General features: G+C 35.6%; 1 protein-coding gene across 8 annotated transcripts in view; it reads left to right on the forward strand.

Moving 5' to 3' along the window:
• Positions 1-14,958, forward strand: part of DACH2 (dachshund family transcription factor 2) — a 472,014-nt gene that overhangs the window by 355,544 nt on the left and 101,512 nt on the right. For all 8 annotated transcript variants that reach the window (XM_070502515.1, XM_070502518.1, XM_070502517.1 and 5 more), the window contains one exon: positions 13,084-13,242. In XM_070502515.1, coding sequence (XP_070358616.1) covers positions 13,084-13,242 — 159 coding nt within the window. The remainder of the gene's footprint in view (positions 1-13,083; positions 13,243-14,958) is intronic.

The following is a 14,958-nucleotide window of genomic DNA, read 5'->3' on the forward strand; positions in this document are numbered from 1 at the left end:
GTATAAAAATCTGCAGCTAAACTATTACATATTGAGTGCTTTTATTCAATGTTTTATTTCTTTCTTTGAAAAAGGTATTCAAAGGAACAATTTGGAATCAGAACAAACTCTCAGACACTGTTTATTCTTACTATCTTGCCTATGGTGAATTGAATGGCAATTCATAGAGCAAATCAGTAGTGCTTCTCTTTGGTCACTTGAAAATTTAGTGCATATCTTAACTACACTCACCATTATTTTCTTTAAAAAATTTTAGTGGCTTTTTCAACTGGTAAATTTATTTTAATTATTTAATCCATAATGACTCATTTCCCTTGGTTTTAAAACAGGATATTTCTTTATCTAGGACTCAGTTCACAGGGAGTTGAGACCATGCCTTTCACACTCATAAATCTGTATGTATGTCTGACTCCATTCTGTCATGCTTGATATGGTTTTCTTGAATCTGTTTCTTTCTGATATAGTAAGCATGTAGTATCAAAAGAAAAAAAGTAGCCTACAATAAAAAATCCTGCAAAAAGGATGTGTTCTCTTTTTTTAACAAGAAAACAGAGAGTCTTATTTCTAATGTCTGGCTGGTGCACTACTTGAAAAATAATTCTAGCTGGTTAAATAGAAGTTGAGAATTGAGGTTAAAAAAAAGATCTGGTAAGTTCTCTCTACTTATGGCATTTTTATTGTATTTCGAATTGGGTATATTTTCATCACTTTAAGTCCATGACTTTAGCATCTTTTTCTGAAGATTAAACAATGTTGACAATCATATAGATGGAGTAATGCTGCTTTTTCCGCTTGAATTATTCTTTTCAGTTGTGGCATTAGGCCTTATATGTTCTGTCCTCTTTTCAGTGATTGACTTCCAAGAAATGCCATTATTTTTCCACTCTTTTTTCTCTTCAGGCATCAACTTGGCCTTTTTCCTCTTGATGCTTTGCAGCCTCACCCTTGTTTTCAAAAGACAGAGAAAACACTACCCAGAGTTAGCCTGTATGATTTATATTTTTTGAAGACTCACTTGTAAAAGAGGGACTTGAATACAAAAGTGGCTTTCCTGCCTACTTGCAATTGAGAGGTTTTCTTTGATGGTCTTCCCACTTCATGGCTCACAGGTCTGCTCACTACAGAGCTTAGCCTAGTCTAGTAAGCTTCTCTTTATAACTATCGCTTTCTCAGTTCTCTTCACGAAGTGGCTCGTTTTGTTCCTCAGAGTCGAAACAGTGTGCACATTCACAATCAAAGGTTCACTTAAAAGTATTTGTATCAATATGCCTTGTATAAGAAACAGTTCACATAGAGGTTTAGTGTGTGCCTTCTGGAGCCTGTTTCAGGTCCATTCCTTGCTGGCTGTGTGAGTTTGGGCAAATTACTTAATCTTTTTGAGCTTAAGTTTCTCTGTAAAATATGACTGATTATAATACCTACCACAATAGCTACCACGGTTTCTGGCACATATCAAGTGCTGAACGTGCTTTGAAAATTTTTCTGGCACATAATAAGTGTTCAGTAAATGTGATTCCCACAGATATTAGACTTATGTATTGTAATTTTTACTTAGTGGCCCGTAACTGCTAATTGTCGTTTTAATTGCTCCACATAGCGATTAAGTCCATTTTTGAACCTCTTTGATGCCATCAGCAGTAACTCACAAGTCCCCTCATAATAGAGGTGAAAGATTCAATCCATACATCCATAGGCACTAAGAACCCAGACATAGTACTTCTTTCTTGTCAAATCTATAATTGTTAGGTATTGTTATTGTTATTTTGATTCTATAATTATTCATTTCCCTTCTCCTACTCCATTTCCTTTTTCTTTCTTTGCTTTTTTATTTTTTAAAAGCCATGTTCCTCTACCCTCTCTTTTTTCCCATCTAAAATAGATCTTGGTGTATTTGCTTTAATGCCTCAGCTTAACAAAATATATGTTTCTTTCCCTTTATATTGTTATGCCTCTGCTTTGTGTTTCAATTGATTATATTTTGCCTAGTTTTATAGCTTTGGGTGAGTTTGAGTCTTTAGCTAGAAGCTTAAAAGTGTCATCTTGTTTCTCTAGTGTAGATTTTGTCTTTCTTTGAGTAAAATGACTTTTTTCCTGCTGAAATTCTCCTTTCCTCTGTATCTTGCACTTTCATGTTGTCTGACTCCTTTTTTTCTCTCATTTTATTATATTTTGCATTCATTTTAGAGTAATGTGAAAATTTATGGAAAGTAGTTCTAATTCATTCTTTCTACCAACATTCTTCTCATTTTAGTACTTATTCCATCTTATTAAATATGTTGCTCTTTTTTATGATTCTTCTTTCAAGAAATTCTGGGGTTAATGCTCACTATCTGTCAGCCAAACTCAGTTTCCTCTGTATAGAGAGAGGAAAGAAAGAAAAACCATCTGCCTATGCTTTCCCAAGAGGAGACCAGGCGATACACGTAGTTGTTTAGATCTCGCTCACCCTCCTTCATTCACTCAGTTGTTTTGTGAATATATATATATGATAATAAACTTTCTGAAATGCCCACTATTTTCAGTATCTTCTTCTTGTACCTGCTTCTGAGACAAAGTTTGATTTAGCTAATAGGATGTCTTTTAAGAAAAATTTTGGAGTACATATTTAAATATTCAAAGAGATTTTATTATGTAATTATCGATAGATTCCTTCACCTCCATGGTGACAGGCATATTTTTTAAGTATGACTGACTGATGGACAGATTGGGAATTGCTGAATTAATGGGCACATTTCAAATCCTTGGCAAGGCTTGGCAGTAATTACATCTGCTGAACCACTTGATATGTTGTTGGAAGTAGCCCAGTAAAGTGATATCTGGAGTTCTCTATTTTCAGTGCTTTAACATACCTGATTATACAATTCATTTTAAGGACAGTATGTTAAAATGCATATGGCATGCAAATAAATGGACTACCTGCAAAAATAATGGAATGTTACCTTTGTGGATTATTCATTTAATTCTTGGGATTGCTGGTGGTCTTCATCATGTTGGTAGTATTGTTAAAAAGATATTTACCCTATAGAAAAGCTAATAACTAAAAACTAAATAACTAATAGCTAAAAACATTTTACCTAGTATTTAAAACTCAATAACTAATAACTAGAAACATTTTACTTAGTCTTTTATATTCTAAAATAATTTAAAGGATAATAGCTTACACTTATTTAGTGCTTAATTTGTCCAGATACTGTGCTAAGTGTTTTCCACATTCTATCTCATTTAATCCTTGTAACAACCATAGAGTAGGTAGATATTATTATCTCCGTATTAGATTTCAGGAAACTGAGACTCAAAGAGCTTTAAAATCCTTTCCAAAATCCATAGCTATTAATTATAGGAGTCAAGATTCAACCCCAGGTCTGTCGGATGCTCTTTCTACCATGCTATTCTAATTTGGGGAGGAAACAGTCCTTCCCTCTCTACTTTGCATCTGTCTCTATCTGCCACTATTTTTCAGTGACCTTTGCCAGTTGACAACTGCCAGTGAAATAAGATCACTCTAATCTCACCACTCCAAGGCATACAAATAGACAGGCTGAAATCCCAACAAGAAAAGTGGTTGTATGAGTAATAATTAACTCTCCTCATTTGCTACAAAAGACCATAATGGCTTCATTTCAATTTCCTGGGCAAAATTAATTCTATTATCTAGAGACCACTTTATGGTTCCCCTAAATAATCTTTTGATACTTGTAAAGATTATTCTAACAGGAAAGTATTAATACTTGTAGTGATGATATTAGTATATGCACATTATACATAATAATCATATGTATACATATAATAATTATGTATATCACTATTGAGGCGGGCTAAAAACAGAAAAGATTAGTTATTCTGCCTCATTCCATGTGGCCAGTCTTGCCCTTTGCTTTTAGGTATAACTCATTAGCTTCAAAAGTATGACTTATTTGGTTAAATTAACAGTATAATAGAAGCAGTACTTAAATCATGCAAATAGTAGGTTTGTAAACCATAGATCTAGTGTGTAAGAGAATGAAAAAATGAGGGTTGTAAAAATTTAACATTGTGAATGCATATTTTGAGAGGATTCTGATTGATTGTGAAAAGAAATTTAGTTTGTGTTCCCTTTTTAATTCCTCTTTTCATTAAGGCAGTTGTCTGAAATCTTTTGTTCATGCACCTCATCACGTAAAAAATGAGCATGCTCTCTTAATATACATAAGTTGAAGTATAAGCTATATCCTTGTACTAACATATGTACACAAGATAGAAATTAAATGGTGAGACTAAGATTAAACAACAAGATTTTAACTAATGCATTTTATTAATGATATAAAACAAAAAATATATTATTAATATCAATGAAAGCAATGTGATCAATATGTGCAATCTGATGACTTTGACAATATTTTTACCTCTTAATGAAGGTGACAAAGAGTTCCTCTGAGGAGTAGAAGCATCAGCTCTGCTATTTGATTGCTCTTCTCCTGTGCTTGCATTATCTTCAATCTGTGGTTGTGTAGTCCATTAAGTAAGAGCTAGTTTAGTTAAAAATAAACAACATAGCCCATAAATCCACTCAACTGAGCATACATAGATCACGTCACAATGGGGTAAGAGGAAATGAAAGACCAGAGTTGCAAATGGCCACCCGTTTGCTCTGCTGTGAACTCCCACTTTTCCTTTGAGATACCTCTCATACTTGACTGGTAAGGGCATCAGTGATGAACCATATCTTAAATATTGGGGAAACATAATGTTGTACTTACTTTTTAGTTAAAATGAAAATTGCTGCTTTGATATCTTGCTCTGTTTTCATAGATCATCTTTTGTATTTTCTGGAGTATGCATACCTCACTGTTATGACCTTCAATTTGTAGTATACTTCACCAGAGTATATGTCACAGCTTCTGAATTATGAGTTTAAAATAAATCCTTAGCATTTATTCTCAGCAGTTGATGTTCAATATTTCAGAAATATGACAGAAAAAGGGAAAAAGATAGATGTTGGTATTATATGATTATTTATTGCAAAGCGACTTGATAATATGATTGTCATTTAGACAGACCACATACTATTAAGGGTAACAGAAGGAACTCAAATTCAGATAAGCAAGTACTGTTAATGGCTTGAACTGTATTGGTTTTTGAGGATCTTTCAACTTGTACTACTTACACTAGCGAGAAATGAATCCAAACTTCAAAAGAATGTTTTGTCACACACAAAATGTTCTGTACTAGCCACAGCACGGTTTATATGAAATTTAAGGATTGTTTTTACGGTACCAGGAAACACAAAGTTATACCAGGATAAATACAAGGATAATTTTTAAATCTGTGGAGTTCACTGGAGAGTGATTAAGATAAGTTTATCATTTGGAATTGCAAAATAATAGCAGACAAAACGCCATTTTCTTTCTATGACTACAGCAACATTTCTTTTAACCAGAATGTTTTTCAAGTTATGCAAATAGTTTTCAAGAGTCTCTCCAACTCGGTCATCACACTCAGCAGGTCGTATAGAGAGCACTGTGCCTTTATTACGTGTGATTTAATTCCCTATATATCTGAACTAATCTTTGAAACTCAATAACGCTATGTTCAGGTTTTAGCCACTGTGCTTTAAAGTGGCACACAGGGAATATGTACATCTTGCAGCATTTTAATTTAGAAACAAATGTACTGGGAGTTTGTTTGAGTTTTACATTTACTTAGTGAAACATGTCAACCTAATTCTTAGAATGATGTACGAGTCAGGTTCAATTTATTTGGGTAAGCCTGTGGTGAATACTTAATTTTTAATTACTAACTATACTTTTAAGCAATAGTTTCCCATTAAATCCAAATATAAACTTATTCTCTAACTATTAATTTTTGAAACTTTTGGACTTGACTCCATATCCTTGAAGATGATGATGATGATGGTGATGATGATAATGATTAAAGTATAGAGCTGGTTGTTTTTGTTTTTGCCTAATTAGAGTGATGCTGATACGTTAATGCAACAGTTGTAGAGCGTGCTAGTCCACGCTCACTCTCCCCTACTAGTGTTTATTGTGTGTAAACTTTGTGGTCATGGAACCAAGGTATTCCTTTCTTGCTTTCTGGATACTGCTCTGCTCAGTATTTTCCCCTACTTTTCCAATTGACCTTTCTGATACTCCACCTCCTTTATTTTTCTTTTTGACAGCTTATTTTGGCAGCGACAGGGTTCACTTGGAGGAGAGCTTGGAGATAGGAAAGTCAGTGAAGAGGCTCTTGAAATAGTGTAAGTGAGAGAGTAACGAGGGTCCAAAGGCAGGCAGTGGCGGTGGGAATGGAGAGGAAACGAATGCAAAGTTGATTCCAGGAACTTGGCCACTTTAGCACGGAGTGAAGAGGTAGAGAGATGACAATGATACTTGTTAGACAAAGATCTTTGAGAGCAAGGACTCTGTTTTCTCTGTATTCTTAGTACCTGAGGATAGCACCTGACACATATTAGAAACTTAAGCTTTCCAGTTGAAGCAATTGAATTATGTAACTACCAAATACAGAGAACAAAGGAGCAAGATTTCTTTCATTGAATAATGGTCAATTTACTACTGGATATGTTGAACTGAAGATGCTACAGACACCTCTCTGTATTAAACTATTTTATACAAACTAACTAATGACTCCTTATACTCTAGAACAGCACTGTCTAATAGAACTTTCTGCAACGAAGGAAATAATTGATATCTGCTCTTCCCAATACGGTAGTCACTGGCCGTATATGGCTTTCGAGCACTTGAAATGTGACTAGTGCAACTGAGAACCTGAATTTTTCATTTTATTCCATTTTAATTTATTAACCTTTGAATTTAAATAGCCACATGTGAAAAATGGCTAGTGTATTGGAGAATGCAGCCCTGCAGGCCCATTAATGAGCATATTGTACCTCTGAGGAAACTTGAAATCCTAGCCCATAACCCTAGGATTTGCTTATTCCTATAGGCAACATTTCAAAGCAAAAGAGGACACAAACTGGTAAAAAGACTTCTTCAATATTTTTAGTTGAATACTTGATATCTATTTCCTATAAATATCATTTGAAATTCCAAATACAATGCATGTTTTGCATTGCTGATCTGGACCAATCTAGAAAGTTGCTAAATGTTCTACTTTGTGAATGAATATAGGCAAACCAAATAAAAGCATAATATGACAAGGTTTATAGATTATACCACATCTGCACACATACTTCTGATTTTCCATTCATATATTAGTACTTTGGAATATTCTAAACCCTGGATTAATGTTTGTCTCTCTGTCTCTCTCTGTATCTCTTTCTCTTTATATGTACACACACACACACACACACACACACACACACCCCATATTTACCATGTTATTATATAGAGAAAACAATGAAGCCTTTATTGCTTTAATTATGACAATTTTTTTTTTACTACAAAGACTACATGCTGTTTAGATTCAAGTATTGTGCATTCAGCTAGGATTCTAGCTAAACAAAATAGTCTATGAATGAGAAAACAAGCTTGAATTGGGCTATATGCTACATAGACTTTGCTTCCCATTTGGCTGCTTGCTCTGTGCCTTTTGTATATAAGATTACTGGAAACATGATCAATTTAGGCCCATATTTTCAAATAACCTGAGTTATGTGATTTGTTGTAGATAAAAAAGGCTGAAAGTAAGGACAGCTTATTATAAACATTTACATATTTCATATCCAAGTCCATACTTTTTGATTTAATAATTAACTTATATTTTCTCATAATAAGTGGCTTTTACATTTGTGCTTTCCAATCTATAATAGCAACTCCTACTATATTGTTCCTCTTAAACTTCAAAAGACACACCCACTTGAGTCAGAAGACAAAGATCCTTTTTTAGTATGAAACTCTGTATATGACTCACCTAAACCTAGTAGTCTTAGAAACTCAAACCCACAGAAATACTAGCCTATGCATTAATAGAGGATTACCAACCCCTAACAGAGGATGATGAACACTGATTACTAAACTATCCTAGTACTCTTCACTGTGATTTCAGTCAATGTTTTATCAGCTCCTTTCACTTATTCTTAACAGCAAAGCATATTAAGAAAGTGAGGACCAGTAGTCTGATAAAATGAGAGTGCTACACTGAAAAACGACGTTTGGTATTTGTATTTAGAGCCTTAATGCTGGATTTCTTCTATACACATTTGAAATACTTTAGGGTTGGGCTTGTAGGCCTATGATAATTTGTTTGAAACACATGATATTTTCCATTGCTTTTCACTAACCTGACCAAAGTAAGCATTCTGTTATTTGATGTGTCAGAAGAATGGGGGTTGAAAGATTCCTAGTTGGGCAAAATTTTAGTGAATTAAAATACTGCCTTGGGTTCTACTCATCTTATGGTCCTGCACCTTTATTAAATTTTATTTTTAAGTAAATGAGTGTCAAGGTCCTTTCTATCTGTGAAATTCTATTTGTCTATTGCAAAGTCCCCATGATTCATGGGGACTCTGCCCTCTGGCCACTTCCCCCACAAAGAAAAGGCAGCAAAAGTAAACAATCATCTGTGAGCCCTAACCTTTTACAATGAGTTAAAGAAAAAAAATTAAAATTTCAAGCTTAAGAGGTTTTTAACTAAGACAACAAAAGTTTGTCAAATACTTTGTCAAATTAATATATCCCCATAATTCATCACATTATTATTCTTATATAGATTCTAATTATGAATATATGTTTCTGCTAGGTGGCAGTTTATAAAAAATATAATTCTCTCTAACTTTCTAATTGAAAAGGTTGGGATTAAATTAATTAATTAACTATAGTATTTATGTAGTAACGTCCCTATGCTGTTTATTTCACAGCTTTAGTTTTACAAAAATTGAGCTAAAATAGTGATAAGTAGTTGATATGAAAAAGCTGAAATTATTTATTCAATTCTTGAGGATTTGCTGCACTTTCTACATTCTCTTTCTGTACTTAGGATTCTGTCGGGTTTTGTTTATACTTAACGTGAAGTTTCTTGATGCAAAGATGAGGTTTTGATTATGCTTCTCTATTTTTCCTAAGCCACTGCCTCCTTGGTTTCTTAGATGTGCCTTGTATAAATGCTATGTAGTTTTTCTCCTCTTTGCAAGAGGGATTCCCTCACAAAGCTAGTATGATCTGGTTCAGTAAAGAGTGCATACTTTAATGTTATTGGCTGAATTGTGTCCTTCCAAAATTCGTATGTTGAAGCCCTAAGCTCCCAAACCTCAGAATGTGACCATATTTGGAGATAGAATCTTGAAAGAAGTGATAAGTTAAATGAGACCATTAAAGTAGACCCTAATTCAATCTGACTGGTGTCCTTATAAGAAGACAAAATTTGGACACACAGAGAGACACTAAGGATGCGCGCATATAGAAGAAAGAGCACGTAAAGACACAGGGAGAAGGTGCACATCTGCCAACTAAGAAGAAAGGCCTCAGGAGAAATTAAACCAGCCGACACCTTGATCTCGGGACTTCTACCCTCCAGAACTGTGGGAAAATAAATCTCTGTTGTTTAAGCCACCCATTCTGCAGTGTCTTAGTCCATTTGGGCTACTATAACAAAAATACCATAGACTGAGTGGCTTATAAACAACAGAGATTTGTTTCTCATGGTTCTCGAGGCTGGAAGACAAGATCAAGGTACTGGAAGATTCGGTGTCTGGTGAGAGCCCACTTCCAGGCTCAGTGACAGCCATATTCTTACTGTGTCCTCACATGGCAGAAGGGGGCTCTGGAACTCTTTGGGGTCTCTTTTATAAAAGCACTTATCCTATTCATGACCTAATCACCTTCCATAGGCCACACCTTCAAATACCATCACATTGGGGATTAGGATTTAACATATGAGTTTTGGGAGACATAAACATTCAGACTATAGTAATTTGTTATGGCAGCCCTAGCAAACTAATACATCTAGAGATAGATAGACACTTAGGTAGATAGATAGATAGATAGATAGATAGTTAGGTAGATAGACAGATAGATAGATAGATAGATAATAGATGATAGATAAATTCTAAGAAAAGGAAAGTGGATACCCAAGCTTCCACATAGTAATAAAAAAAAGTTGACCCTAGGATAAGTTTGGTAAATATATTTTTTGAGCTTTCAGTTCTGTGGATATTATTACAAATTGGCAAAGGGGCATAGGGCAATGCAAAGTTTGGGGCTAGCGAAGCCTCCAGACTAAGTCATAAGTCAATTCTATAGGCTTAAAAATGGTAAGAATTTTAGGTCAAAAGACAAAAGTATGTCCAGAGTTTTAATGCCTCCTAATGCAAATATCAAGGGTATCCCACAGTCTTCGCTCACTTTATATACAGTTGCCTTCAAAGGGCAGGACGATTTCTTATAGCCATACTAAGTGAAGATGGGAACAGTTGGTAACCACCCTCCTTGTATCATTTTTAACACAGTAGTTAAAAAGGTGAGAGTTGGTGGAAAAAGGTCATCTAAAGCTCTCACCAAGGCATACACAAAATACTTTGAAATCCTTAATGAGGTTTTCAAAAACATTTCTATTAAAGTTGATTTGGAATGTGTGATGTATAAAACATTAGACTAATACCTAATGTACCATTTTATATTGAATGTGGACTACAAGATTTTCAATTTATAAAATAAATATTGACACAGTCTCAGCCCTAGTACTGCTTTACACTGTTGCTGTTGTGATGGCGCAATGCAATATTAATATCAATGGTATAATTTAGTGTCTTCTAAACGTATCTTTCTTTGTCAATGTTTTGCTCATCAATTTACAAATTACAGTTCTGTAATGGTGAGGTAATTCATATCTTGGACACAGTGCTAAAATGATGGAGTGGTTTCGTTTTTGCTCAGAAATTGATCTTTCAAATTTTTGCATTTTCTGGTATTAATCATGTTTATTGGACCAATGTTACTATAAAGAATTTTCAGTGTTGCAATGTGGTTACTTTTGTTTATTAAGATACTTCCCTTCCTTCCACCATTCCTGTTCATTACAGCATAACAATCTTATTGATTTTAATTGGAATTTCAAATGTATGAATGCTAAATTACGTCAATGCACCAGCGATAAATTACCTCCCTGCTCTGAGGCAGTGACTATACAGCAACAAACATCTGGATGAAAAGAGAGAACAATTGGTGTAATCAAAAGAGTGTTGCATGTTTTCAATGAATACACCAAACCTCAACGTGATCAAGGGAATGATTTCTGGTCCATTAAACCAGTCTATCAAATCCAACCAAATTTCCTACCTTATAAGCTTCTGTGCATGTTAACTAAACGGCTTATAGCAGGAACTGAACAATTCGTTACTTATTTATTCCCCAATTGATTGGGAAAGCTTTGTCCATATAGGCAAGACCAGGTACCCCTCAGTCTTTACCACTGCTGCTGGAGAATCTGGTGTTTTCTTGTCTGGAACTCGCGTAGTTGGAGGCTGGCAAGGCTCCCACTTTTGGATTAGAGATTGACTTTGGCCACAAATCGGCTTGAAAGAGTCCTGAAGAGGAGGTAGATTTCCAGAGCTGGGGTAAGAGTAGATGAATGGGTAGAAAGATTTTTTAAAACCCTCTCATAGATTCTAGCAGACAGTTTTCTTAAATACATTTTAAATCTTCAGGGACAATATCCCTTGGCCTTGAAAAAATTTCCTTAAAAAATCTACTCCTTTAAAACTGCTTTTGCAAATGTAGCTCTTGAAAGCAAAAGTATAAAAATGTTCAACCCCTTTGACCCAGAAATCCCATTCCAGGGAATTAATTGATTCTAAGGAAATAATTCAAATGAATGTTGTTGTTATGGTCTAATTTATAATAGTGACAAATTTGAGACAAACTCAAAGTCCAATGTTTAATAAATTATAGTACATTAACTCAGTAGACTACTATGTGGTCATTATACTTGGTAAATATGATATCCGAAGCAACAAGGCAGAGTGTTTACAATGTAAAAATGAGTATCTATGTGAACAAAGCCTGGGAGGGAACTCCAAGAAGTGAAAATGATTGCAATGTTGAATGTTAGGAATACGAACAAGTTGATTTCTTTCTACCTTTTTTTTAAACCAGTAAATGCACATATTTTACAGAGTGCCCAAGATTCCCAGGCCTAAACCCCTCTGCAAAACAGGGTCAGTGTTTTAGGCAGCAGATGGATACAGTCAGCCAGGTGGAGATGCTAATGTCACAATCACACCATGGGAATGGGAGCGGAACCACTGACCCCTGCATGAATGAACCACGTTAAGCAAATAGGTGGGGCTGCCCACATAACCATTCTGTTTTCTAAAGGCAGACTGTATGCTACTGCAGTGATTGCAATACAACCCCTTGCCCCTCTGTTTAAAGTATTCTCCTTAAAAGGATGCCCTGGGAATAATTCTGTGGCTGTTTCCTGTATGGTTTTAAGCAATGGTTCTTTCTTCACAGTATGCTAAGTGCCAGATGAAATAGCTATGCTGCTGTAGATCATCATGATAATATAGTAGTCTGCATTTATGCACACTTTACTCTCTACATAGATGATCAAAGTAAAGTACAGTTTCAAATTGGGGGCCATGATTTTATGTTTTATCCAGATTATTGTGGACAAAAGCCTGCTGTGTATGAAGAGATTAGCTTTTTGAGGGCTGCATCTGAGAACAAAATAACTGATCATTTTGTTTCTTACTACATATTTTTGCATGTTATCATGCTCTTATAAATGAGGGTGGTTTTTTTTTGAGTGAACAGCAACTGATCTTTGTTAAAATATTGCACAGGTATGTTAGAGGGTTGGAATGGGAGGTAGTAGTGATCAGTTAATGTCTTTCAACATACAAGTGCTCTCAAAAGCTATTCATTATGATTCCAGATTCGTTTAGACTACCTGTAAGGCGAGTGGGCCTATGTGATTAGTGAGAGTTGTTTAGTGTTCCTAGAGGCTGCTTAAATCCAAGGCTATTGAAAGTTTTAGAAACCATCATAAACATGAGTTACCTATGTTTAGTAACAGTCTTCTGAGAAGTAATATTAAAAATTGCAACCCTAAAAAGGGAATTAAAAAAGAAAGGTCTTCTCATGGAAAGTTTTCAAATCCCTATCTGTTCATACGAATGTTTTTCAGGTGGAAGTGAATCCTCCTGGGATAAGGATAAGATGCAGTCTCCTCTTGCTGCTCCTGGACCCCAACATGGACTTGCTCATGCAGCCCTGGCTGGCCAGCCAGGCCTTGGGGGTGCTCCTACCCTTAATCCACTGCAGCAGAATCACCTGTTGAGCAACAGTATGTATACTGTCCTCCCAAAATTGGTGTGTTGAGAAAAATATCATTCAAGACCCACTGGACATCTTGGACTAGCAGGGCTAGTCTATTTCTCTTCAATAAGGTTTAACAATTTGGGGTCAGAAGGGTAGATAAAGAGGTATTCATTCCAAAAGGTGGGATTTATAGAGTAGAGATAGATTGAGAGGCCATGCAGCAGAGCAGAGGTACATGGGAGGCCATGGATCAGAGTAGTTAAGAATGTTGGTTATAGTCACATAAGCTTGGGTTTGAATTCCACATCTTTTGAATTCCATATCACTGTTTGACTTTGGAGGTCACCTAACTTTTCCGAGTCTCACTTTCCACAACTACAAAGTAGGAATAAAATATACCCAGTCATTAAGGTTATTGTGAGGGCTAAAAATAATAAAGGAAAAGCTGTTAGCAGTGACTTGCATATAGTAAGTACTGTATGAATTATAAGTATTATTATTTACTATAGCTAATGTATACAAACTCAGGTTAAGATGATGTTTTTAGGAGCTTCAGTGACTCAGAAGTCATTCTGCAGGAAAGCAGGTCTTATATACATTACTTGGCTAAAATTCTACTTTTCCTACAAACAGAAAACCTGGGGAAAGAGTTCTATTATTCCTTTCCCTGAGACTTTCATTCTTCCACTAAACCTTAGAATTAAGACAATGGAGGAATTCTGGGATATTTTAATATGATGTCCCAAATCTTAATGAAATTCATCAGTCATTAAGCATACAAAATAAGTTATGGTGTCTTACTTTAAAGAGGTATTATAAACTCAAGAGTGAAACTTCTCATATAAAATGAAATGTTAAGGAAAGGCAAATAAGATGAATGCCAGAGAAGTTATAAATATTATGTTGTGAGAAGTCAGAAAAGGACTGATTAAGGTAGACTTGTGTCATAAAGGAGGGAAGCCTAAAGGACTCCTTGTTTCTAGTCTAACATTTAAACAGCTTAGAAGTTGTCACTCCTATCCTCACAACAAGAAAAAAGTGGAACAATCTGAAAAACAACAGGTCTTTTAAATCCATCAGAGATTGAGTTCACAGGGCACAGCTCTTCCTACAACTGGAGAAAGAGGTGGATACAGGGAACCACAACTTATAGGAAGCAGAAGCCACAGCTGAGGCCTGGTAGAAGCATTGAAAGGGTGATTGCTGAGGACTCAGTATGGACCCAGCTTGAGAGAGAAAACCTCCTGGGGGACCTTCCTTAGGGGTTCCTTATACTTTTGTGAGTTTTACCTCCAGGAGCCCCATCAGGTTGTTAAGGTGAAAACCTGAGAGAATTCCCCTCATGCTTCTGGCAGGGGAGTTTCAAAATATGCTGAGAGTGTTCTGTGTGTGTTTTTTTTTTTAGCAGAGGCCTGCCTTCAAAAGATACTATTTTACCAGAGCTTAAACTACTTGGTTTTACCAGAGCCTAACTGACCTGGGGTAAGAGTATACTAAACTCCAGCACCCTGTAGCCATTGACGTGAGGGAAGGAAGATACACAACTCCAGCCGCCTTAGCTTTCCACATGGGGAAAGAGAAATACTCAGCCATAGCTGCCCCCACCCCCAAGCCTGCCTATTCCCCCCAAGAGGGAAGAAGCTGAAAAGCAATTATGAAAGTCACAGCCCTAGGAGAGAGGCTCACCAGGAGACTGAGACCTAATCATAGGACTATAGAATGCTTCTCCTCCCTACACATT

The sequence above is a fragment of the Equus asinus genome, chromosome X, assembly GCF_041296235.1.
Source record: "Equus asinus isolate D_3611 breed Donkey chromosome X, EquAss-T2T_v2, whole genome shotgun sequence".
Classification (NCBI taxonomy): domain Eukaryota; kingdom Metazoa; phylum Chordata; class Mammalia; order Perissodactyla; family Equidae; genus Equus; species Equus asinus.